Genomic DNA, 27,646 nt, shown 5'->3' with positions numbered 1-27,646 from the left:
AGTCCAGCTTAGTTGGCACAAAACTAGGTTTAATGGATGAACAAATAAACACTTCCACAGAGTCTTATCGGTTAGCTGGAGTTTGCACACATAGGAAAGAAGGAATCCCAGGCTGAGGAAGTGGCACATGGAGATGCAGAGCTCTGAAAGGGTGTGGATCCTCATGCTGGCAGTTCAGGAGGCCGAGGGTGGGGGAGGGGAGACGTGGCTGAGACTAGGGCTTGGCAGCTAGGTTTGGGCCATATGTGGACAACCACATAAACCGGGCTGAGGTACTCAGACCTGACCCTGTACAGGGTCAGATTCACTTTCAAGGTTAGTAGAGTGGTCATGAAGAGGAAGTATGGTGCTGCAAGGTCCTGCCAGGGCACTGGGAGTGTCTGCAATGTGGGCTTCTGTGTGCTGAGAACCCTGTCTGGGCTCTGAGGGGAAAGCAAAGTGCAAATTCAGATTGGACAGCTTGGGTGCGACCAATAGGGTCTGATGAGTAACATGGCTGTGGGGGAGAAACAATATTAATGCTGATGCCAAGCTTTCTAACCTGTAACCCCGGCCCAAATTAGACAATGTAAATAGAAATAGGACTCCTGAGATAGGAGCAGCTTAAGGGAAAGATGATGAGGGTATCTGGGGAAGGTTCTTATGACAGTCTTTCCAGGTGATTCCTGTAGATCCAGAGCTACCATTTTACTGTTTTAGCCAAAAGAGATGGATATAGTATAAGAAAATCAATCACGAAAACAAGGAGAGCAAGACAAATATTTTAATCCTTGTAGAGACAGACATTCTGGTAACTTGAGGGTGAGAGAACCAACTTCAGATGAGACATCTTCCTGCTCTTGAACTATTCATCTTTCTTAACAAGTTCGCAACTGTATATGGAATATTTTCTAGACAACTAAAGCCCATGACTTCTTAATTTTGTGTACCCAACTAAAGTATCTGCTTATCTTTCAAAAAGTTATCATCACCAGCTGGCTGCTAATGGCCTCATACCTCTCACATGTCCCAGTCACCAGGGAGACCAGTTTATGTTCAGTGGCTTCATGCAGCCGTTTTACTGATGAGACTCTTTATGTTTTACTCATCCTTTTAAAAGCTACAAGATCTAGAGATTGCCGAGGACAAAGACCCCAGACACACATGTGAACAAATCCCTTCAGCACCAAAAATGATCTTCTTTTAATCTAATATTACCTCTGTTCTCCAGCTTATAGAGAGCTCTGCAAAGTAAGCAGTGAACAAAGTGCTACTCAAATAAAGGGTGAAATGACTTAGCATGTTCTTGGCCCCAGTAATTATCCAAAGTGTATAGGAAAAAGAAAACTGTAGAAAAAAAATTAAGCTGTGAGCTCACCCTCTTCCTCAAGTTGTAGGTGAGAATCAGGTTCCTGGAGAAGGAGTGGGAGAAGGCGGTGTAGAACTCCAGCACTTTCTGCAGGGCATCCCGTTTGATCACATGCAGGTCACAGTAGGTCAAGGCCCTAACGTTGGCACAGGACTGGGCAAGGGTGGCTTCCTTCCAGAACACATCTCCAAACACATCGCCTTTCCCTAAGGAGAGAAAGTCACCAGGAGGAAAGGGTCAGGTAGGAGGGGTCTGGCCACCCAGCTGTCTTCCTTCTCCTCCCTAGAACCACTGTCCATTTGATATTCTGCAGCTTGGGCTCAGAAAAGAAAGAAAGGATTTTAATTGGAACCTTAGCAACATGTAATTTAAAAAACTTCAAAATATCACATAATACACTTTCAGGTTTAACCAGGGGATGTGGAATCAGTAACGTCACCTCCTGTAAGAGTCATTCCAATTACCTTACTGAAAAGGATCCCTAGTTACTCTTTATTGCACCTCCATTTTCCCATAACACTAATCACAATCTGTAATTATATTATTTGTTTGTTTACTGGTTTATTATAAGTCTCTGTAGTGCTTTGGGGGATATTGCAAGGGGAACAATATAATATAGGACACATTTTATAACATTATTTATAATAGTCACCCAAAGAATCATATACAAGAGAGTGCAAGAAATTTGTCCACACACTGTAGACCAAGGAATCAAGCTGACAGCCTGGATCTCATGGAAATGTCCTGCACGGTCCAGCTGAAGACCTAGAGCTCATAACAGTGTCTCCCACGAGTCCAAATGGAGGACTAGAGCCCATAACAATATCTCATGCAGGCCTGTTGCACGGATCTGTGCTGGGAAGGCCCAAAGGTCAGTGGTAGAATCTAATAAGTCTATGCCAGTGGTATGAAGGATCAGTGCTAGCAGGCTGAGGGATCTGTACTGGAGCCAGGAAGCAATGTGCAAAGTAAGAACCATCGCTTCCCTGAAAAGTACCACAGCCATCCTCAGCAACAGTGAGGTCTCAAGCTCCTCCAATGGTGAAGACAGCTGAGTTCTCTTCAGGAAAGCCAATGCAGCAAGCTTCTCCAGGAGACTGGCAGTGCACCTTCTTTCCCTCCAGAGCCAGGAAGCAATGCTCAAAGTGAGGACCAGAGCTCCCCCAAAGTGAACCAAAGCCATTCTCAGTGCCAACAAGGTCCCGAGCTCCTCTGAGGATGAAAACAGCCAAGTTCATCAGGAAAGCCAGCATAACGAGCTCCTCCAAGAGAACCAACAGCTCCCAACAGCTTCTACCAGCTCCCAACAGCCTTACTTCTTCTTCTCCAGTTCTGCCTCCTATGCTGCTTGCAACAATCCTTAGGTGGCCTCCTACACCCAGCACCATGCTTACTCAGCTCAGCTGGGAGTTATAAGTTGACCACCAGTTGTCAATCCATTATAGTCTCCCAACAAGTAAGCACATGATTCTACATAAATAGTACCATTGTCAGAACACAATCAACATTTGCAGAAGAGAAAAGAGAGAAAGAGGGCTATAGGTCTATACCAGTGTGACTACCTGAGAGGTGAGAGCTTAGGCTGCTAGTGGGTAGGGTGTAAGGTGGACTCTTCACCGGGGAGCTGAAAACAGAGATAGCTGCCCCAGTCTGTGATGATCCAGGAGTCAGGCAAGTGTGGGCTCCAGCCCCTCCCATATTTGTCTGTCGCCCTCAGGTTTTTATTTGTATGGTGCTCCCTTCCCCTGTCCTGTGCGTTTCTTAAACCATACATCTTACCCTTATCAAATGCCTTCTCAGTAGCATAAAAGTATAAGCCCTATACAACAGCATCTTCCAGATCTCCTATCTCGAGCATTCCCCAAGTACATTTAATAAGTCAAAATAGCCATGTTACAAACTGAACTCCATCCCCTCCATTCTAATTCTGAAATCCTTACACGCAGTGTAACAGTGTCAGAAGGCAGAACCTTTGGGAAGTGATTAAGACACAAGGGTGGAGCGCTCAGTGTCCTCAACAAGGGGACTCAAAGCGCTCTCTGTGTACTTTCTGCCATGTGGGAGCGCAGCAAAAAGAAGGCGGTCCACACGGCGGAAGAAGGCTTTCATCAGAAGCTGGCCATGCTGGCACCATGATCTTGAACCTCCAGTCTCTACAACTGGGAAAAAGACTTTTCTGTTGTTTCTGTGTGCTACAGTTTATATACAGAAGCCACCAACAGCCTCATGTGCTCACAGTAGGACTTTCAGAAGAGGACTGCCCATGGGGCCTGCTTCCGACTCACTGCCGGGAGGCAGTCACTGAGGGCATGACCTGGAAAGTTATATCACCCTCCTGCTTTCTCCCTTCTCTCTCTGCTCTGGACTGCCATCTTTCTTCCACCCAGGCCCTTCCACCATGCCATTACTATGTGTGAGCCTATCAAACATGGACTGGAACTTCTAAATCATCAGACAAATAAACCTCTCTTCTGTTAAGTTTTGGGTGTCAGATATTGCATCTCAGTGATGAGAACATGCCTAAGATAATGTATAATCTATAGCACTTTGTTATGGAAGCTCAAACTAGGACAAGCACTAGACCCACATACCCATATGCTGGGACAGCTTATATAACTTGCCTCTCAAAGTCTACTTTTCATACCTAGGGATAGTCTCCCTACCTTTCTCAGTGATCATCCAATATTTTCATGTATGTCTAAGGCAAAGCCTAATTTATTCCTGGCACAATCTCTGGTTATAAATAACTTCAAATGTTTATCTTGCCTCTAAATTTTCAGCACAGATAAACACAAATTTGCATCCCCAGGGAGCCAGAGAGGTGTATACACAGGAAAAAAAAAAATGCTACAAAGAGTGGAAACTAATATATTCTGAAGAAGCTGTCTATGTGTCCAGGTCAGCTAAGCTCCACAGCTAGAATCCACGTACCTGTGGCTCATGCAATTAACAGGACAGCTATTTTCCTGATTAAAGCTAAAGAGACAATTACATTTTCAAGCATATGGACAAACTTGACTTTTTCCCAAGCACCAAACTGTATCTATTCTAAGTACGTAAGATATTCTAGTGACACAGCCTTTTCTACATACCTCCAAAAGGTGCACAAAGGGGCTGGGGATTTAGCTCAGCGGCAAAAGCGCCTGCCTGGCAAGCGCAAGGTCGTGAGTTCAGTTCCCGGTACCGGAGAAAAACCAAAAAAAAACAAAAAAAAAAAAAAAGGTGTGCAAAAACCAAAGGGACTGGGCACATTACAGTTCTCATCTGTTTAGGGTTCTAACATAAAGTCAGTTTTATTGACTTCATGTAAGTAGAACACATGCTTGGGATAGCTTCTAGCTAAACATGTCTTTGACACTATGCTACTCAGATTCCCTTACCAAGTTTCCTTTTCAAACATCTGTAATATGGGTTGGCTAAGTGAGGGCTGGGGTCAGTGTGTGCGCACATTTCTCTCTGTGGGAGGCTAACTGGCTGCCATGGAAACAGGCTAATTCAATGGGTACTCTCTAGCACTGATATCTAACCTGCAGGGCTGGCCACCTTATTTGCATGTATTAAGCATCTGTAATCTTCCAACACTGCCCACAATGACTTATGTGTGTTTCATATTTATGAAGTCTTACTCCTCTACATGATGCTCATCTTCTGAAATAGCACAATGGATAGTTTAAAAACAGACACCATCCATTCCTTTCCCCACTGCATGCTGCAACTCATCAATAGGTGAAGCATAATTCCCTTCCCCTTAAATAAGGGCTGACCATAGTGATTTGATCAACAGAATCTGGCAAAAATGATTTTCTGAGATTTAGAACCAAAGTAGTGAGAAGCCTTGTGCCCTCTGCCTTGGTCTCTCAAAACACTTATCCTGGGAACCTTCCCTCATGAATCCAATGAACACATGAGAAGCACAAGCCAGACAAGGAGCCACACGTAACTTCTCTGGTTCACAGGTCAACTGAGCTCGCAGCTCCATCAGCTTCAACTCTAGTCATGTCCATCAGTCATCTCCTTGGTCCACCCAGTGAAGCCTTCAGATGACTGGAGCCCTACCCACCATTGGGCTGCAACCCTGTGTGAGAAGCCCAAGAGAGAACTAAGCAGCTGAGCTATTCAACCCATAAAACGGTAAGAGACAATAGCACATTTCTTAAACTGCCACAGTTAGGGTTCACTAAACAGCAAAAGAAAACCAAAATACACAGAATCATGAAGCTCTAGGCTGAGAAGCTCATGAGAAATTACCTAAGAGATTACTGAATAGTCCAGCAGAATATCATAAATCAGCCCAGCTCTGAGCTGGCACCTCACATCCTTCCCTGAGAGAATAAGACAAGAGAAATGTACTGTAGTTACAAAACCTGCCATCTCCTATTAGGCTGGAAGGTAAGGTAATTAAACTAAAACTGTTGAGAGCAGAAGCCCATTGGTGATTCTTCCTAATTCTTAGCAAAATTACCTCATGTAAAGAAGGCACAATATATGAGCATTATATTTCTTAAATGCATTTGGGAATAGTTTTTCTAATTCTAGAAGAAACCATAAAGTAAAATAATAGCTCTTCATTTGCACTTAACAGATAAATTAGATGTAAAAGCTCAGTTTATAAATAACTCTTCAGGGGCATATCTATCGCATAAGACAAATGGCAGTCATACTGTAGTCATTATACACCGATGGATAAATGGCTGCTTTAGAAATGACAGCATTCTTGTGGTAAAAAAATATTTCTGATCAAAAGTTTTTGACAAACAATAAATGGAGGGGAGCACCTACAACAAAAATATTTCATGGTAAGATAGTCACAATTAATCCATAAGGTCTGGGAACTTCAGTGTTTGCCATAACTTGGATTTGATTTTTCAACCCAAATTGAAAATCATACAATCTTACTTCCTGTTGAGGCAGCACTTTTATTAGGAATTATCTATCAGCGAGACTAAAGAATGTGGTGTTGAAAGGCCTGTCAGATTCAAAATGAACCCCAGACTACTCTGGCAAGTGAGAAATGTTTTTTATGACACACGAAACTTCAGAAAATTGTCAAAAGGAAGGATGTAGAGCAAGTGGCAGGCTGTTCAAAAGTTATATACGTTGCTGGGAATAATGACTTCCCAGGTCAGAACTGAGAATCAGAAGCTAGGACAAGCCCTCCACATGCATCCCCCTCTTATTTGCTAGTGGAAATGATCACTCACTCAAGAACACAAGGTATCCCAATGCACTCAGGATTTCCAACTGCTTACAGCAATCAGCATTATTGATTTATTTATTACACTGAGGCAGAGTGCAGAACGTTAAAATCTAACATTCTGAGTCTCTAAAACACTAACATTCTAAGTGGGTGTTTTATGCTAGGGAAAGAAAGGGGGTGACCACAAGGAAAGGTAGTCAAATTAAAACTCCAGGCAAAACTCTCTGTCATAATGAATCATCCCACTCCCAGGACACACAGCTGTCTTCCCCGATCGTCACTGCTGCAATGGGTACAAACAGTGGGCCTTTAAACAGCTACACAGCAATTCTCTATTGCCCACTTTGCATCTGTGTAGCTGTTTAAAGGTCTGGATCCATTCTTTCAGCAGGGTTTTTGGGGGGAAGCAGTGCAGAGAAGGGTACTGGAAACAAGGTACATGGAGGACTGTTATTCTTTGCCACTCCCCTTCTTACTCCTCATCCCAGGATATTAGCAAGTCCTTTGTTCTCAAGCCATTAGGGACAAGGGGGCCTTTCCTCTCCCTTCCTGGAGACGCTGAAATGCAACTTCAGAGATCCTGGCAGTCAAGATAGGCCCCAAGGAAGAGGCCCTGGGAAGAATTTTGCTGATGAGACATAGCAAGTGGGCTGGATTTACATTTGCAAGCACCCGATCAGAATGTGTGCACACTCACTGATCAGAGGACAGGAGGACAATGACGAGGACATGGACAGTTCCTATGCCACCTGGACTCACCATATATGCCAGATACATTAAATCCAGTCCTCTCGGTAGCAGTTCTCAGAGCCTGTCTAAGACACAAAGAGAACATGTCCAAGTGTTTCCTCCCCAGCCCTGCTCTGCTTGATCTTCCATTCTCTCACGATGAGTTTCAGGGCCAGACAAGCTGGCTATTAGACCAGGTCCATTCTGTTGGGAGGCTGCACTGGCCTCTACCAGTCTCTCCTCTGGATACTTAGAGTTCTTGTGAGGAGTCTGGCTCCCCTTTCTCTTCAGGTCTTCCCAGCACGGACATGCACACTCCTGTGCATCCCCTGAAATATACCCCAGCCTCTGCCCCAGCCCTTGGCTAGAGAAGCTCCTTAGTAGGGCACCCTCATCACTGTACATTTCCCCTGAAAATGTCAACTTCCCACTCTCAGAACTGTGCACCTCTGGCACGTGGCAGGAAGTCAGTGGTGGTTGAATGCATAAATAACTGGGCATCCTAGTAAGACGTTTGCAGCCTCAGTTTCCTCCATTATAAAATGTGGATAACATTATCCACTTTGGTGCTGTTGTAAGGTTCACATGAACAATCTGAACAAAGCAGCCAGCACTGTGCTTGGAACATGGTGCTCAGTAAGTAGCAGCCACTGTGGAAGACAAATCTTCCTTACAGTTCAGAGAAGCAAATTTGACAGGAATCATCAATCCACTAAGAGAAGAAAGTGAGTTCAGAAAGTGGTTGCCTGTGACCTTATAAGCTCTTCCTACACTGCTGTGTGGCCTCTATCCTGGGAGAGGCTAATAGTGCTCCAGGTGAGCTGTCCTTCGAGTCTTCTCCCTCAAGCAGCTTTCTCCTTCGATCAGGACTCAACCAGACCTGCCTTGGATGGGCACTAAGCTAGGCCACGGAAATAAGTATAAGTTAGAGACAGAGCTCTGACCTTCAGGAGCAATAGCCTAAGCTTCCAGCTGGTTTCCCAAATCAGTTTTCTCCTCTTATGGTGATGGAACCATGACTTTTAGGTGGGCACCAAGACGACCACAATAAAGACTCCATGAAGGTGTTCATCTATCCAAGTTCCAGTTATAGGGACATGTGCAACTCTAGGTCACATCCTTGTGGAGAAGGAACATGGTCTTTCCTTCTTCCTCTTTCCCTCCTCCCTGCTGGGAGGAAGAAAGATGTGAGCTCTCTTGGACCAAAGGCCAAGAGCAACATCTACTGAGGGTGAAGCAGCACACCAGAACGGGGCTGTCTAACGCTGTGAGCCTGCCATGCCAGCCCTCCCGCACCGGGGTTGCTCAGGAGACAGACTGAGCTTTGATCTTGTCTAAGCTTCCATAATTTCAGGCTTTGGGGGAGCCGCCGAAACCATCCCCTAGCCAATTCAGGAATCTACAGTCCAGCTGGAGGGAATGGTGTGCTGAGCCCTGCAGGGGAGCTGTACACACAAGGTGCCTTCCTCACCTGCTCCAGGAAGAAAGCATGGGCTTCCACACATCAGAGGGACGCAGTGGTAACATGCTGATGAAGGCTCTGGAAGCACATTTGAGCAAAGGCCCAGGTACTTAGGATGAACATGGTGGGAACACCTACCTGTTTCCCAGCCCATTCCTGATTGTGACCAGAAAGTTAGGGTGCAGAGGACCCTGTGTGCCCTGCTCTAAGCACCCACTATGTGCCTTACCCCAAGATGCTGCAGCCCAGCCTAGGGGTCCACTTTGGAATAGTCAATATATAACTCTTCTGCGTGTATTTAGAGCTATTTCCCTTGGGTGACCTGGGCTCACAGAGGACAGCACACAAGCAGTTTTCAAATCTTGTAAACGTTGCCTTCTCTTATTTGTCTCAAAGCTACAAAGCCCTTCTTATCCTTACTGCAAAAATAAGTGCGGCTGTCAGTCTGTGGCCTCCGTGTCAGATGCTATAGCTTAGAGGTGCAAGAACATGCATCACATGCGCACAGACACAGTGGCGGTCTCACTGGCTTGCCTGCCTGCCCGAACTGGTGAAAATTCCTGAGTTGGCGAAAATATTCTCACAGAAATAAAGCCTCAGGCCCAGGTGCTAGGGCCTAGCTGACTGTGTTATGGTGTTGAAGGTTTTGCCAACAGGTTTTAACTGGGTTTCTAGGCCAATGAAAAAGTGGGGACTGGAAATACTGAGGATGTCTTGGCTCCAGGGCTAGGCCTACATTTCTGCCCACTCCAGAGGCCATTAACTTTAGAACAATTTGATCACATTCTAGGTTTTGTAGAAGAGCTCAGAGAAGCTCAAAAACATTTGTTCTCTTCTGAGGCTGGCACAAAGAAAAGCAATACCCATATGCTCTTCTACAAACCATCTCTATCTTAGAGATGGAACACTGGAGACTGCCAGCTACCTGTGTGGCCAGTGACACCCACACAAGGACCTGTGAGGTTCTAGGCCAGGTCTCAATTGCATCTGACTCTGTCCTGCCCAAGTAGTTCTGAGATTAAAGTATCTAAAGGTGGGGTTATGTCTCACCATTTCTGTATGCAGTGCAATATAGTCCAAAGAGTCGGCCTCACCGAGTACAGATCAGACTGCATGCGGCAATTTAGGGGGATAAGGTGGAATAATACGCCATCGCTTTGTGCTCAAGAGCGTTACAATGCAAGGAGGCAAACACATACATCTGTAACAGTGATGTACAAAACAACAAAAGTGTAGTGCCGACGTATGGTGGGCGCTCAGGCTGGTCAGGACTGCAGACGTTTCAGAGAAGATGAGAATGGAGCTCGCCTTCTATGGTGAGGCAGAAAAACTTAGCTACCCACAAAAGACACAGACGATTCTTCCTACCAAGTCAAAGAGCTGGATACCTGGGAATGAAGAGACCTGGCTTAGGCTTCATTCACAGTTCTTTACCAGCTAAATGTCTTGGTAGTCTTATCTACACTAACTTCACATTCTTATTGTCAAGAGTAGCAATTTGAATAACTAGTCCCCACTGCAGCCGTTTGTTTTCATGCGAAGGCAGCTCTAGTGGCATCATGCTCTTAACCTCTCCTCCCTGCACCAGAGAAATGGGTGTGGAAGATGAACACATGCCTGCCTGTGTGGGTTGGGCCCTGGCTCTCTCCTCGGAATGCACCGCCTGCAGGAAGCACCTGCTTTCTGTCCCTCCATGCTCTAAGGCTTTTGGGCGGAATCACAGGGGAAGCTTGAGCTGGTCACACCAAAAAGCGTATGTAGCTCTGGGGCTCAACACTGGTAATTCTTATACACATGTGAGGCACATTCTATACTATTAGGTCTACCTGGAAAGGGTGTTTGATCCATAGCTGTCTGATTTTCCCTCTTTTTGTTCAGAACTCAGGAGCGAGCTAGGCAGTTTACGAAGCTCAACGAACTCAACACCCGTGCTCTTCACCTCTCAAGCTACCCCACTTTTGTTCGTCTCCTTCTTACCACACTAACACTGCACTCGCCACAGTCAATCACAGCGCCTTCGTTGATTCATCTAAATGATACTCTTTAGTCCTCAACATATTGTAGCTGTCGGATCCTAGTATATACTTGTGTGATTTAGCAATTTTTAAAAATCTCTAAGTTGTTATGTATCTGAAATCAATGAGATGTCACAGTTTATTGGAAATATTCTTTCTTACTCAATATAAATACTGATGTGTTTAACAACTTACGCCATCTTCTGTTTAGTGAAGTACTCCTTGCATGCCCATTGCCAGCCCTTGCCATCTCGCCTCCTGTGATCCCCTGCTCTCCTGCTCTGTCTCCCTCCTCTGGCATTCCCGCTCAGGTGCCTATACATGTCTCAGAAACTGGCACTGCCGGAGCTTTGCTCTAGATCTTGTTCCTTCCTACCCTCCTCTTTCTCCTTAAGTGTCCTCAGCCTCTCCCTTGGTTTTCATTGCCCCCTGGATCACACTGACCCTAGATCTAACTTGCAGCTTCAGTGTCTCTTGTGAGTCCAGAATCTCTCCCTGGACACTCACTCAGCTCAGACTCACAGATCTGACTGCGGGCCTGGTCTCCCACACCAACCTGCCCATTTCCAATGCTGCCCACTGAGGTTGTTACAGCCATTCCAGACTCTTCCCTCTTATTCCTCTCCATGTGCAATAAATGACCAAGTTCTGCTGATTTTATCTATTAAATATCTCTGGCTCTGTCTATTTTTGCTATTTCCACAGATGTTAAGTCAGGTCAGGTCACTCTCGTCTCTCAGTGTCTTCTGGTCAGTCTCTCTGCCTCTAATCTTGGTTTCCCAGCTGCCAGGATGATTTCTTAAATACAGATGCAATTATGCCATGCTGTTTTAAGCTCTCCACCAGCTCCCGCTGTGCTCAGCCCTGTCCCTTAGATGGACCCAAGGCCCTGCTCTTCTTGATGCACCTCCCCTGAGGGCCCAGGTACACTGCACCCCTTTCCATTCCCAGGCGTGTCTCCCATGTCTTTGCAGACACTGTGCCTTCTGCTTGGAGCACTCACTCTCTAACCCCTCTCTCTAATACCAGCCACCCACAGGCACAGCTGTGCTGCTGGATCCACCTCTGCCAGGAAGTCTTCCTTGACTTCTCATAGATGGTTTGGATTCCATGTCTGTCATACAAACTCCCACAGCATTCTGTTCTTAATCCTATTGTAGCTCTTGGCCCTATAGTATAAAACATGTATTAACTTGTATTTCTCTGCAGTGAGAATGTCAGGTCCATGGTAGGTCTGTCTGGTTCACTGTTGTTGTGTCCAGTCTCTAACATCATGCAGTCCTTCACATGTTTACAGAACAAACAAATCGATAAATATATCGCTTTGGTAATGCAATGTTAGGTGGGCCAGGATATGGAAGACCTGACCATCCTTAACTAGATGACCCCAAGAAAAGGCCTGGCCCACAGTCCAAGTGTAAGGACTACGTCAGCCTGAAGAAGGAATTTGCTGACCTGCACAGAACTACTCCTATAATTCTCTATTATTCAGCTTAATGCTAAGCTTAAAGCTTGCAGGCAAATTTAAAGAGAAGAAATAAAAATAACGTACATTAGAAATTACTCCATGATACAAATGCTCAAATTAAAAAATCGCTCAAAACATGAATCACCAGTGCTCCCTGTGGCGCCATGCTGAGCACAAGCAAAAGGCTGTGGTCCCCGCCCCAACGGGGCTCACGAGGAAATGCTGACACGAATGGCGATTTGACAGCTTCCTGTTCTTCACAAATGCAATCAGATAAAACTAAACTCGCCAAGTGTATCTCTACCAAGCAAACAGGTCGCAAGCCTTTCACTGAGAGCAGGTGAAACCCTTCCAAGATCCCTACAAATGACAACTGAAAATTAACTTTATTTCTCTCCTTCGAGTTGTTCATAAAAGAATACAAGTTCATTACAGAAAATTGAAGCATTTAAAAATAGGAAATAAAAATCACTCTTAAGGTTACCTTTTTTTTTTTTTTTTTTTTTTGGTCTTTTTGAGATAGGGTCTCAGTATTCTGTTCAGACTGGCCTTGAGCTCATTTTGTAGCCCAGGCTTGTCTCAAAGTTGCAATGATCCTCCTGCCTCAGCCTCCCGAGTACTGGGATTACAGGTGTGCACCACCACACCCAGCGAGGTTACCATTCTGAAAACTTTAGTTTTATATTTTGGTACATTTTCCAACTTCCTTCAATGTATAGATGCATGTTTATGTAGCTGAGGTTACTATATATAGTTATGCATTCTGCTCCACATTTAAAACTACATTTGAAACATTTTTATGCCAATATAACTTTAAAGAGTAGCAACAGCCCTGACTGAACATTATGGTTCAACCAATGTCTCTGTCTGGATACTAAATTTATGAGTATTTCCTTTAGAAAGATCTATTATAGTAGCTGTAATATAATTTCAGTTTCTCAGGGACTGCAAACCAATTTTTTAAATTGCTGAAGTAAAAACAGAATTAAGAAAGATAATCTGGTCTCTACTCCCACCCTCTCAATCAGATAAAATTGAGCGTGAAGTTCTAGAAGTGTTGTTATGCTTTTGAAGTTCTAGATTACTATACTATAGATCCTCAGTAGTGTAGATTTATAGTGCTTCAGCAGATGGAACACTTATATGAATACTGATGCTTGGCTGGTGTAACAGACACTGAAGCATAACCTCCTCGCCCTGTGCTGAGCGAGAGTAGACAATATTATGATGAGGCTAGTTAGTGGCAGCAATATCCACCCAGCAATGTCACCAGCTAGCCAGGACAATGTGCAGCAGTGTATCACAGCAAGGGCACGGGATGGGCACCCCACTTCCACCCCACCAGGCTCACAGGAATCTTGGGGAACACCTTGTGGAGTTCTAAGAGAATGAGGACTGGGGCTGGGGATTTAGCTCAGTGGCAAAAGCGCCTGCCTGGCAAGCACAAGGTCCTGAGTTCGGTTCCCGGTACCGGAGAAAAACCAAAAAAAAAAAAAAAAAAAAAAAAAAAAAAAAAAAAGAGAATGAGGACTCACACGAATCTACTGGTGGGTGGAAGCGTTGGCTGGATAACCATTCTGTTTTCACTGCCTGCCGTCCTCTCCAGGAACTGTTCAAGGGAGGGGTTGGGTGGTACACACTCAAACAGACGCCTTTTGTTCAAAGATGGGATCAGGAAATACTAAACAAAATGCTGTCAATACATCTACTTGAAAAATAAAATATTCTTTAAAAATATTCTAACAACCAGAAGCATCTACGACATTTGAAATGATGCTGACTTTGTCAATATCTACTTGAAATATTTAAAAATTTCTCATTTTGAACACAGCATATGCCCTTTAAAGACAACTTGAAAGCCAGACAAATACATAAAAGAAAATTAAAATCCACCACACAGGCTCCTCTACAAGATATTTACTATTACATGTTGGTGAAGACATTTATGGGCTTTCATCTGTGGAAGTTTTCTTACCTCCCCCTGCATACCTGGAAGGTTGCATTAAAACTGTAGTTTACTTACCATAGGAATTTCTAATGTTTAAAATTCCTTGGGAGCATTTTGAGTGGTTACACTTCCATTAGAAATACTTGATCATTTAGAAAAATAGTTACATGTCCTCTCTGTGTCTTTTCTTTTCTCGTTAATAGTTTGTATTCCTTCCCCTGAATCCAAAGTCTCTGTTTTAAGCCCTGGATTCTTTTCCTGGTTCCAGGCCCAACTTTCTGAGTGTCGCAGGAGCCTCCACTCAAACACCTTATGGCCTCCAGGTGCAACCAGTCCAACGAGGCTTTTTGCGTTCTCCCTCAGTCCCTTCCCAGGCTTACCACCCACCACCAGCACCAGCTCCCACTTCCCCTCTCATGTACATGTCCGAACCTCCTCTCTCCCCTCCCTCTGTTTCTGCCCACACCCTTTAAGTGTGACCTTGGCGATGCCCCTTTGCGATGTCTCACCACCTGTCCCTCCCAACAAAACTTGGCAGATTTAGCCAATAAAAATCTAGGATGCCCAGGTAGAACTGAATTTTAATAAATGAGTAGTTAATTTGAAAACACCTCTTGTGCAAAATTGGCAGAAAATTTACGTCAGTGATTGTTATTTATATGAAATTTAAATTTCACTAGCAGGCCTCTATTTTATATGGGAAACCCCCCTTTCTAGCTCCCTCTTTTCTACCTACACGTTATTATTCCTCATTTCTGTTACAAGCCATAGTTACCTAGTGGCCTCCTGTCTCCCTGTCCCATTCATTAATCTTAAGAAGTTCTCGTGGTGTCAATACCGTTTAGTACCTCTGGTGGTTCCCAGGGTCCAGCTCCTACTGCTGTTATACAGAGCCATCCAGACCAGATCAACATGCCTCTTGGGCCCTCTATGTCATTGCTGCCCCACAAGGGATCCAGTTGGATCCAGTTCAAGTGCTGGTTTTGTGGTTCCACAACTCGTCCTGCACTTTGCTTGCCCAGGCCTGCCCCATGCTATCATTTCCATGGAGAATGCCACATCCTGTCTGCCCAAACCCCTACTCCATCTTCAGAGACTCCACCTGAGGCAACGCCCTCACTGCCTTTCATGGGTCTCTAGGAACTTTACCCTACCATTTGGTAGGTCTAGAAAGGCTGAAAAGTCACAGTGTCACATGGTATAAGCTAAGGAAATAAGTGGGTCCCTGCCTGGCACTTCTCGTCTTACTACCTAGCCAGTGTTCACCATTTCACTCCATCCCCAACAAACACCAGGTCACAACGGCCCACAGCACTGCTTTGCATTGCACCATCCTCCAGACACACAGCAGGGCTCACAGGAAGGGCAGCTCTAGGGGGAGCACCCGGGTCTCAGCACTGTGCATGCCTCACCGCTCAGCCCTGTGCTCACAGAAGCTGAGAACTGGCTGCATGTGTGCCTGCTGCAGCCACACTGCCCCTAAAGGCACCCTCCCACCCTAGTCCTGAGAGGTGAGGCCCAGCCAAGCTCCTCCCGGCCCTCCCAACCCCAGTGCAACTGCTGTCTCCTCCATCAACACTCCCCTCACTCACAGAAGGAACCACTGGTGTCACTTCTTGGCACTAAGCACACATTTGTCTCGCACAATTTAACACAGCATCCCTACAAAACAAGATAGCCCTTGTTCTTGTGCCCCCAGAGGGACTAACATGTGATGTGTTACAGTAACTGCTAAATAAAGAGATGCTACATTAACATACAGTCGAGGTTAATGGACCCCAAGAAGCTAACTACGCAAAGGTTAGTGTGCCTTTCAAGATAAGAGGGGTTCCATTAAAAAGAACATTACCACCTGTGAACAACCACTCACCTGTGCATTTAGGGAGAATGTGCACATGCTTCCTGCTCTAATTCAGTGCAAGTAGGACCTGTGTCACTAAAGCAAGTCTGCTCACTGACCTTCCCCAGGGCTGCCCGCACAGGCCCCACACCATGGGCACAGCTCTGGCCCCTCTAGAAAACAGGAAGGGTTCACTCTAGTTAAGAGCTATGCCTGGATCTGCTCCCAAAGACACTGTGAACAACAGAATAGACCCATCCTCTCTCCTCCTCTTTGTCCCTCCTCTTTCCCCTCTTCCCATGGCTCTGCTGACTCTCCAGTCACCACGGGAAACAGCTCCCACTCCTCCCCGCCCACATTCTGGAGGTTCCCCGCCCTCTCCCCAGATAGCTCTGGCTTTTGCCTCTGCTTCCACATCTCCCTTCCGGTCCCTCACTTGGGGCCTCCTAGCTTGTCTCCGTCCATGACTACATTTGAGGAACCCACATCTCCACATCACTCCCCTTTCTCTCTCTAGCCTCTCATCACCACAAGATGAAGTCCAAACCCTTACTCTGACCCTGGCCCTTCCCAGCCCAGTCTTTGCCTGCCAAACCCACCCATTCAGTAAACAGCCTGGGTGCACTGTATGTTCTGGGCTATGTGCTTGATGCCGAGATATACAATCAATGGGACTCAACACACAGGAGAGAGGTGAGGAATGCAATCAGGGCAGTAGAAAATGAGTAGCCTCTGGAGACTTTTGACCAATCAGAGTAACTTCTGCAAGGCCACAGTTATACCTGTGGTTCCAGACCCAGGACTCCTTGCAGTACTCCACGCAGCTTGGCCAAAGCATTCTGCGCTGCCACCAAAAATTTAAAAAATGGAATAGAACAGAATAATGACCAAAAAAATAAAATAAAATAAAAAGACACAGGATAATCCATGATTAAAACACAAATTAAGTGTTAGAATGCAAAGCCCAAAAAAGTCACTACAGCAACACTAACAGTAAAATGAGATCGTACTGCAGTTAGAAGACAGAAATGCAGGGAGATGTTTCTCATGCTCAAGCACAGCCCTGGTGCTGGTCTTTGTTGGTCAGGTATCAGAATACCAAGTACAAATTAGACAGGCATGTTGGTCAGGTATCAGAATACCAAGTATAAATTAGACAGAGATGGTAACACCATACCTGTGCAGGGCAGACTCGCACTTACACCTTCTTACTCTATCATCTACAAATAGTAGAAGAAAGCTACTTTTAAAAATGAATAAGCTTAGCATGGAGGTGCTTGAATGTAATCCCAGCACTCGGGGAGGGCTGAGGCAGGAGAATCGCCACAAGCTTGAGGCCAGCTAGCCTGGGCTTCAGAGTTTAAGCCCAGCCTGGAATATGTAGCAAGACTCTATAGTTCACAAAAAAACCAAAGGACAACAAAAAACTAACGAACAAAACACTATGCTAAAAGCTTAAATTTATTTTAAATAAATAAACTTGGCCAATAAACTTAGTTTGCAATGCCATTAAATGATTTCTAAGAGAATTCCACAAGGAGATCGGGAGGATATCATACCAAAATTCAAACAGACAGAACAGTAGAGATAAAGGAGATCGTAAGAGATTTCTACTATATACTCTGTCCTCATGGTCTTTAGCCCAAGAGAGAGACTGTCTGTATTTATGGGACCATGTTACTAAATTGTGGGCTTTGGTCCTGTCAAGAAAGCAATTTAGTGGGTCATGATGGTCAATTACTTTTAAATGAAAGGTAGAAGACACCAGGCTACATTCCCTGAAGCAGGTGGAGGAAGGAATGCTATGTACTGCTGTCTGCACACAGGTATGTTATCAATTAAGAATGCAGCATTTCATATGGCAGGATGCTGCCGGGAAAGTCTGAAAGGCTTTCATTAGAAGACGTTCTATTTTTAACACATGCTAAGAACACTCAGCTACCAGTACTGACTCTTTTCATCATTCTGAGATCGGTGCTACAATTAAACAGAGAATGGCATGGAATATTAGAACTGGAAGGAGGAAGTAAATTAACAGATGTAAATAAATAAACTGATGACAAGAGACCAGAAAGCAAAAGAATGAGACAGATGAGGTCTGGCCTGCCTTGTGAAGCTTGCTGCTTACCGTAACTAAGGGCTCCCTGGACAGCCCCCCTCCTCACTGCAGCACCACATACACTGTAGCTGCTCAACAGTCGCTCAACCATCAAGCCCTAGAAGCATCTGTGTCCTTGTCTTGTAATGCCAGACACCCCCACTATGGCTATATCTTAAAGGCAGAATAAAATTCAGTCCACTTCTGTCTACCCAGCCTATGGGAGTGCCTGACATGCCACATGTGTTTGCTAAGTTTTGATTAGATTGAACTGAAGGCTACCAAAGAACAATTAAGAGCAAGCTCTAAACCCATTTGACACTTGAACCATTTGGCAAGAACAAACTGATTTCAGTGCATTGAGAGAAAGTTATTCTAATGAGAGAGAATAACAATTATAACAAAACTCTCAAATTACTAGGGAACAAATATCTTTGAACCTCTATGCCTCTTGGCCCAAAGGACAGGTTAACTCCAGGGACTTGTCACATCCTTTCAGAGAATAAGAACCTCTTTACAGGCTACATAACACATAGAGCTTGGACCTACTTTTGGATCTCAATCTGCCTCTCCCAGAAAACAGATGCTTCTCCAGTATGGACAGCCTGAGAACAACAACTCCTTGAATCCAACACTCTGAGCTATTTCAGAGGTCTAGTCCTTATCACTAATGAGCAGCCAGGATCCCTAGGCGGGCCCAAGAGAGGGGCTGAACTCAGAGAAGCAGCCAAGTGACTCAGTCAGTCAACAGTGAATCAAAGCTTGGTTGCTTCCCCACAAGAACCCAGGCTGAGAGAAATAAGAAGGTACAGGAAGTAGTCATTCCCTTTCTTTTCAGGTTGGTCTTGAATTTACTTTGTAGCTTAGACTGGCCTTGAACTCACAGTGATCCTCCTGCCTCAGCCTCCCAAGTGCTGGGATTACAGGTGTGCACTACCACGCCCAGCTCATTTGCTTTCTTTACCTCTCTTCAGTGCCTTCATACCTCTATGCTTAGGTGTCCAAAGAAATTCTTCATTGTCACGTGTTTTGGGCAGGCTGTGCAAAGCTGAGCTTTAATAGGAAAGGCAGATGTACTGGTCCCCAGGTTAGACTCACTGGAAAGGCTGGTGGAGAATTAGCAGCGGAGAAATGGATGAAAGATGCCTCACACCACAGGGTGAACCCATTCAAATTCAAGAGCTCACTCATGGTCTCAGCCAGGGAAACATCCTGATAGCGATTATCCATGAAAGCTCTCTTATTTGAGGGCATCCATGAGCATTAAAGGTAGAGAGAGCAGCCCTTTCCCTTCAGACACCCTACAGCACTGTCCTTACCGTTCCTGAGCCCTATTCCTCACATGCCATCAAGACTCACTTCTCTGTGATTAGGAGCCAAGGAGCAGAGCAACCGAGCTGCAGTGCTCAGTGGATATCTGGGAACCCAGAGCACTTCCACCAGCAAACATTTTGGCCTCCACCCCAATCCAGCCTGTATTACGGTTCTCTGACCACGTGCCATCAAACACTGATGGAACACAAATCACCCTGGGACTCACCTGAGCAAAATCAAGATGGCAAGTTAGCTGGGGACCAGGGAAGTGAGAAGAAAGTGGCCTAGCATCTACTCCAATGTCAAGACGGAACAAAGTTTGTGGTTAAAAAACAGCATCTCTGTCTCTGTGTGGTTCACATCTTAATTATATCTTTAAAGTAACTTAGTCTCTCCCTGCCTCAGTTTCCTGAGAACTCATTTGTCAAAGATAAAACACATGTCTGAATACCTAGCAGTATCTGGCAACACCAAGGCCCACGTGTGACGTTAATCATCATTAGGATTGTAGCATGGCAAAATGGGTCAGAGCACGGGTTTGAGACTCAGAGGGACTCCACAAACCTCACCAGCCAGGGGGAATTCCCTTACGCTCTCTGAACTATAACTGTCTCATCTTCAAAATGGGGATGACAAGGCCATTTCAGAGGATTCTTCAAGGATTAAGTGAGGGTTGATACAGAAAATTCTTGGCATCGAGTAGATGACCATAAATGACAGCTGCATTGCCGGTGATGGGCTGTCCCCTCAGAGACGCCCTGCCCCAGTGAAGAGCTGTTCTTGGGCTACTTCGGCAAGTCAGATGAATTTCTCAAGAGTCAACGATGCTCAGGGACCCGAATACGACCTGTCCCCAGTGTCCCTGCCTCTCCTCCCACATGCCCTACTACTGGGGCTGCTGTGCCAGTGTCCCTGCTCCCTGAGTGAGAAATTCTGCAGGCCGCGCCGACTCCTCCTTCTCCTCCACAGCAAATCTGTCACCAGAATCTGTCAAGTTCCGCTGATTCCACTTCTTCAGTATCTCAATTCCACCTGCTTCTCTCTATCTGCCTGCCGCAGTTTTACTTGAGGCCACCACCAACTTGTCTCCAGATAACTATCTCCAACCTGGCCTCCCTGCCCACCCCCATACAATTTCTAGGCTGCAACTACTCTCGTCTTCATAAAATACAGATTTGATCAAGCCTCTCCTTTGCTTTCAAGTCTTCATTGTTTCCCCAAATAAAAGGCAAGGGCCTTGTGTGGTGTCAGGTCGGCTCCCTCCCCAGCCTCATGTCTCACCGGGCTTTGTGCCCAGACCCTCCGAGCAACTGACGTTTCCAAATGAACCATGTCTCCGTCTCCCTCTGCAAGGATTGCACACGTGCTGTCCCCCCTTTGAATGCTCCTCTGCCCTTCTCCTTTCCAAGCCAACTTGTTCTCGGTTTTGGGATTCAGCTTGAGGGCCACTTCTTCCAGGAAGCCTTCCCACTGGAATGCTTGGTTAAATGCCCCATCTGCTGTCCTGCAAATGCTTGCTTGTTTGTTCATCTCCCCTAGTCTGGGTACCCATGAAGGACAAAACCCATGTTTGGCACTGTAATACTCCAACTGCCTCAACCTTAAACTAGCGCAAAATAGGCATTCAGATATTTGTTTATTGGACGGATGCGTAGAGACAGCGATTGGCCCTTTTCTGTGCAGGAATATGTGGTTGAAGGCAGCGGTAGCATTGAGCTGTCTAGCAGCTAAGTCAACTCTGGGTACCAGCAGGCATTCATTTGCCAGGGCATCACTTACCTAGGATGGCCACTACCTCATCATCTTGGATCACCTCCAAGGAGCCTGAGACCACGAAGCAGAGGCTGTCAACACTCTCTCCTGCATGGTAGATGAGATCCCCTGGGGCACAATGCACAGTCTGGAACTCCATCGCCAGGGCCCGCAGGCAGCCATCACTGGCCAGCCGGAAGGCTGGGTGCTCCTTGAACACCTTGCGGTTCAGGTGCACACAGATGTCAGCTCTCATGTCCTTGGGACAGATCTGTAGAACCTGACCAAGCACAAGAAGAAAGACAGTGAGGATCCTCCCAGTGGCCTCTAACCCACTCCCCTCAGCATCCTCTAACCCACTTCCCTGGTAGGGTGAGCCACATGAAAGAACACTGCAGCAGAACTGCAGGCACAAAGGCTCTGAGGGGCCTGAGCAGCAGCCAACACGAATGATGAGCAAGGAGGAGGAGATGAGGTCCAGGGAAAATGTCGAGCCAAGCCAGGATTTTTTTCAAAGGAAATCTTCAGCCTTTGACTTTCTCTTCTGGTCGGGAAATACTGGAGGATTTTTGAGCAGGAGAATAAGCTTATTTATAGTTCAAGGGGACAATGCGGCTATAGAGCGGGGTCAGAGAACAAGGCTAGAGGGAGGTAAGAGCAGAGTCAAGAGCTCCACACAGACTACTTCTGCAGAACAAGGCGGGGAGGGGGAGGGGACCTTTGGAGTGCGGGCAGTGGAGCCAATGAGAAATGGGCAACTTCAGCTTATATAAATAAATAGGCAAATAAATAAATAAATACCATTTAAATGGATATGTAACAACTGTATTGCTTGAGGGATAGTGTGGTATTTTAATTTATGCATACCATATAATAATCAAATTGGGACCATCAGTATATCCATCCCCTCAAAAATTTATCATTCCTTTGTGCTAGGAACACTCAAAATACTTTCTTCTAACTATTCTGAAATAGATAATAAACTGGTTGTGAACAGGTACAAAATTACAATTACAAAGAAAGAACACATTCTAGTGTTCTGCAGCAGAGCAGCAGTGAAATTAGACCAGGGAATGTATTTTGAACTGAGGGGGGCTGATGGACTGATCACAAGTGTGATGTGAAGAGAGACGTGAAGGAACATTCCCTGAGGGCCGGCTGTGTGCCAGGCACTGCTCAGCCCTTTAAACCCATCATTCACTGAATGCCTGTTTCTGCACACTGCATGGCACACCAGCATCACTCCAAGCCCTGTGGATACAGCAGTGAAAACAGAAACAAACCAACACTGCTGTCCTCAGGCAACTTGCCATCTAGTGAAAGCAGATCATAGTAAGGAGAAAGAAAGAAAGTTCACTCTAAGTACTAAGGACAGTAAAGAAAGAAAGAAGGACAGAGAAAGTAAAGGAGGGTTGTGACTTTTATATTTTAAAATGCTGTATGAATTGACCCACGTCATCTCACCTAAGCCCTACAATGTAAGTAGCAGTAGTATTTCAGTTACAGATGAGCAAACTGAGGCATCAGGAAGATATATAACTTGCCCAGAGCTGTTACAGAAAACAGATCAAACACGGAAAGAAATGGCACTGAGAAGGTTGAGGAGGCTATTAATTTACACTGGTGGGCTTCACTGGGATCACTCCCAAAGAGTCAGCCCTGCCGGGCAGGGTTTTAGGACTTTTATAGGGAGGGCAAGTGGGGTAGTACAAAGGCGGATTTGGCACATTATGATTGGAGGGTTGGGTGACATCATGGGTTGCTAAGAGAGTTTAAGGATCTCAAGTTGTATTGCAAGGCCATCAGTTAAACAAGCATGAGTTACACAAAGGAAGAAGTATCCCATTACATTTGAAGTTACATTGCGAGGCCATCAGCTACACAAAGGCAGTAAAGACAGAGGTTTACACAAAGGAAGGAGTGTTCTATTATCAGGCTTGCTGGACATGTCCACTTGGTTTTGCCAGGCATCCTGGGTAGACTTTTATTTAAAGTTTTTAATTTCCTCCTCCACAGCCAGAATGTAGCACAAAATTAGGAAGCTTAATACTAGGTCCTTTATGTCCTAACAAAACAAATGTGCTCATAGTTTCTTTCTTTACTTGTAGCATTTTGAAAGCAAAGTGGGAACTGTGGAAGGTCATGTGGGTTTTGTCTCCCGAAGAAATTAAAAATTCCCCACCTTTTCTAGCAGTGGTAATTTTTCTCTGGACTAAATTTCTGCAAGAAACTATCACATGGCCCTTATATAGCAAGCATTAAAAAAACCAAAGGACACATTCAAGTGAACAAGTGAACTTTTTATGGAGAAAGCAGGGGTGTTTCTAACGTAGCCATTTCTCCCCCCTGGTCTGTGAACAAAGCAGGGAGCATAAAATCCATATGTGTGGCCAGTGCCTCCCGCAGGGCCTTTTCTGGGCTGCCTCTCGCCCTCAGCACAGCCATTTGCCCTGTGTCTGAGCTCATCCTGGACTCTGGGCTCCATCAGCTCCCCCAGCTCAAATCCTGCATTGCTCTTGCTTCCTGCACACCCATCCCCTCATCTCAGATGGCCCTGTGCCCCTGTGCATGGAGGCAGAGCAGGGGACAGAGGCCAAAAGATTGAAACCCCAGCTTCCTCCTGTGCCCGTGACTGCGTTGCTGTATAGCTCAGTTTCTCCCTGTAAAATACAGACTGCTAACATGAACCCATGAAGATTAAACGGGATTGCATCTACCAGTGCCCTGCCCAGGACAGTGCCTGGCCACAGCAGTGGGGCTTAGGAAATACTGTCCCCTCCTCCTGTGCCTCTGCATCTTGCTGTGGGCTTGCAGGATGAGGACGTAAGCATGGCATGGGTGGCTGCCGAGGCAGAGAGGAACTCAGAACGCTGAGGCTCGGGCAGAATGCTTGGCTGAGCACTTTCCTCCACAAGACTCATGACAAACAAGACTTCTGCAAGGCACAGATTTAATTTGTGTTTTCTTCTCTTCAAGCAGATCTCCAGGGACTGGGGAACATGTGTGTCATGTCAAAACTGTGCCTGATGGTTCAGAACCAAGATTTATTCTCCAGGAAAATTCACTTTTAAATATTTGGTTTCCCCTGAGTTGGGCTTTGCTGGTGGACGCTGCTAGTGACTGAGGCCTAGGCATGAAGCAATGTTTTATTCATGGGCGCTGATCCCAAGCCTACATACAGCACCACATGAGAAGGAAGGGACTCTGCAGAGGAAGAATTTCAGACTGCTGCAGCCATTAGGCATTTTCGTCTTTCTGGTCTACCAGTTCCACAGGTGGGGGAAGCACCCTCAACTCCTCTCTCAGAGGTGGGTCTGGGGTCTGAGTCCCCAGGGCCACCTTCCCTACTGCTTGGCTCTGAGGAGATACCATCATTATAGCCCTGAGGGCCTCCTTACAGGCCACCAGGAGATGTCGCCACGGACTCACAGCCTCTCCTGGTTGTGCAGGACAGGATCATGGCTAAAGGAGGGGCTTTAGGATGAGGCAGATCTGCATTCAGTACTGGCCTCAGCCTTCTCTGGAGATGTCAATGTGCAGCAATACTGTACTTAGTCAAGTTTTCAGTTTTGAACTTATGTGTAGGATTTCATGAGCTGTTGCACAGAAAGCCTGGCACCATGCCTGGCACAAACGAGTGCACAGTGTCTGTAAGTCCCAGTCCTTCAGGCTGTGATAGCAGCAGCAGGAGACAACCTAAGAGGAACTTTTGCAGTCTAGAAGGTTATAGCCAAGAGGGCCTTAGAAAAGTTTGTCTGGTCTTGAAGGTCATCTCGTTTGCATATGCTGTAAACTTGGAAACTGAGGGCCAGAGAGACAAATGATGTGCTCAAGATTGCCAGCTGATTTCTGGTAAATCAGCGGAGCCAAGTCCTACTATGCCTACTCTCTCACTTCCTTGCGCGTCACTGACCATTCTGACCTAAAATGGAGAGAAGGGGACAGCAGGGAGAGGCATAGGGCCACAAGACTGGTCCTTTCCCCAGCAGCTGTCTGCCACGGCCTCTGCCAGGAGGAGCAGCCATCCTGGCTAGGCTGGGCTCTGTAGTGAGTTACTACAGTCACATCTTTGATGATTCCCTCTTCCATTTGGACCAGGAACCAGGGAAAATTCCAATGCCCTATGGGAAGCAGGAAAAGGAAGGAGGGCAAATGCTGACTATGTTGTCTCCCATGGCAGCTGCCCAGCCAGCCCTACAGCCAGGGCAGGGAAAGGATTCTCTCCAGACAACCAGATTTACAAAAGCATCCTGATGCCTGGGAAAAGGAGCTCCAGGGCAGAGATCAAAGTTCCTTTCTGCTCCACCAGCTGCCAGGAACCCACAGAACCTACAGCCACTGATGAGAGAGCACAAACAATAGGCACGGCTGAGGGAGGTGGCAGGCAGAGCTAGGGACCAGCACAGCCCAATGACTCCTTGCCTGTCAGGGAAACTAGAACAACTTCATTTAGCTCACTTTCTTCCTCCCACTATGGGTTTTAAATTTCCTAAAAGGTGGTGGGGCAGGGCACAAATTTTGAAGTCAGACAAAAACAGAGTTCAAATCTTGGCTTTGTCATTCTTTACTCAGTTAGTAAAACAAATTGGGCTCTTGTCGTCATCCCCTCAAGAAAGATGGCAGCAACCTCTTCCCACACCTGTTATGAAGCCCTCACAAAGGGCAGCCACAGGGGAAGCCTAAGAGAAGCACTGTGTTCTTCATGCCTGCTCAGGGAACAGCAGCTGGTGCTGCGCAGGTGTGTCATGGTCATCACAGCTGAGAGCCAAGAAAACCACAGCAGGGTTCCTTCAAAGCTGAGGACCAGTGAAACGCAGTTTAGTTTTTTTGTGTGAATGGTTAACTCTCAACTCCCTGTTCTAACAGAGGAAAACAGGAATTTGGAGAGCTGACACCAAAGCCAGACGAATATGGATTTGAAGGTGCCTTGTGTAGGTGTTAACTTTCTGCTTTCCTAATTCTAACAGTGAAAGGAATCAGTATTCCCTGAGTATGTACAGACTGGTAATAAAGTGGGTTTGAAAAGACCAGACGGACAGAAAAACTGAACTGGGCTTACAATTTAGCTTTTAGAAAATATATAAAGAAGATAATTCATAAGTAATAGAAAGTCCATTGTATCTTTATTCATCCTAGAAGTACAGATGTTCCGCACTTGACCGAAATGCACCTGAGCAACACAAGTGTTAGAGAAGAGGGGGAAGTTGTCACACTCTTCACAAGTGGCAACACAGATGCCCACAGAACCAGGTCAATTGCCGAGGCACAGCCCTTCCTCCAGTGTTGCCTGATGAGTGAGGTCACCTGAACCCCGTTTGTCCCCACCCGCTACCCTCCTCAGTGCTCCTGTCAGAGACCTGGGACGATGGCCGGGACTGTTATCAGGATTGAAAGGAGGGGGAGATCACTGAGGCAAGAGCCTTGGGCACACAACTTAAGTGGATGACAAAGAAACTCAGTATCAAGAGGAAGCACATCAAACAACATATTTTTAAAATCAAAGTGTGTGCAAAAACCCACAATGAAGAAAGTATCAAAAGACTGAATAAAGACAAGGTCATGACAGTATATGCCACCTTGGACCTGGGCAAAGGGAAAAACCAGTGATGCTAATCGCCTCTCTCCTGTCACAGCCCTGATTCTTATCATTGTCCAGGTCTGGGAAATTCTGTCCTGGACAGTCAGATTTCCAGGTCCTCTCTTCTCCACGAGACATATTTTGCCTTTCCAATTTCTTAAATAATGACTACTAATAGCTGGCCTTTGAGTAAGGGTAATCTGGAAGCAATCAAAACCTCTGCAGGAAGGATCTGGGAATCCAAAACTACCACATGGATTCTGAGCCCGGCCGAGTCTGACAGCCTCAGCCCCAGCTTAAGGAAAGTGGAGAGAGACACGTGGTTCACCCGAGCCCCCCACATTCCTTACCTTCTCTGTGTCGATGCCTCTGGACATGGACCAGGTGGACACGATGTAGTCCATGACCCTCTCACTCAGGCCTTTGGGTACCTGGTAGAGCTTCAGAAAGTCACGAACGCTGTTGAGCATCTCATGGTACCTGTTGGTGTTGGCGTACATCTGTTGGAAAATGGTCGTCACATTCCCAAAGATGGTGGCATATAGAAGCGCTAGAGGTGAGGAGAGAGAGCAGGAGAAGAAACAAGACGTGAGTGGTCCCTAAGCCAGGATCCCAGATGGCTCAGCTTGCTCAGAACAGGCCAATGGGCAGCGCTGCCCCCTCCTGGTAAGACTGTCCCAACCTCCTCAGGAAAACTGTAGCAGTGGACCCAGAGAAAGTGTCCTAACGTCAGGGCGTGAGAGCAGACATGTGGGAGGTGGGGCCAGGGTGGATGAAAGCCCCTCCTCCCCGCACCCTGGCTCTGCCAGAGCTCTGACACAGGGGTGTTAGGGAAGCGGGCTGAGGGCTATGCTGTTTCACTTTCTATTTCTTTTTTTTTTTTTTTTTTTGGTTTTT

At 46.1% G+C, this 27,646-nt stretch overlaps 1 protein-coding gene across 3 annotated transcripts in view; it reads right to left on the bottom strand.

Moving 5' to 3' along the window:
* Kcnh1 (potassium channel, voltage gated eag related subfamily H, member 1) overlaps window positions 1-27,646 on the bottom strand; it is a 373,266-nt gene that overhangs the window by 79,865 nt on the left and 265,755 nt on the right. For all 3 annotated transcript variants that reach the window (XM_005404511.1, XM_005404512.1, XM_013504482.1), the window contains 3 exons: window positions 27,100-27,299; window positions 21,199-21,451; window positions 1,358-1,554 (listed from right to left, as the gene is read on the bottom strand). In XM_005404511.1, coding sequence (XP_005404568.1) covers window positions 1,358-1,554; window positions 21,199-21,451; window positions 27,100-27,299 — 650 coding nt within the window. The remainder of the gene's footprint in view (window positions 1-1,357; window positions 1,555-21,198; window positions 21,452-27,099; window positions 27,300-27,646) is intronic.

This window comes from Chinchilla lanigera, unplaced genomic scaffold, assembly GCF_000276665.1.
Source record: "Chinchilla lanigera isolate Chin_1 unplaced genomic scaffold, ChiLan1.0 scaffold00088, whole genome shotgun sequence".
Taxonomy (NCBI): Eukaryota; Metazoa; Chordata; class Mammalia; order Rodentia; family Chinchillidae; genus Chinchilla; species Chinchilla lanigera.
The sequence above is the reverse complement of the archived record's forward strand: the minus strand, read 5'-3'. Positions and strand labels throughout refer to the sequence as shown.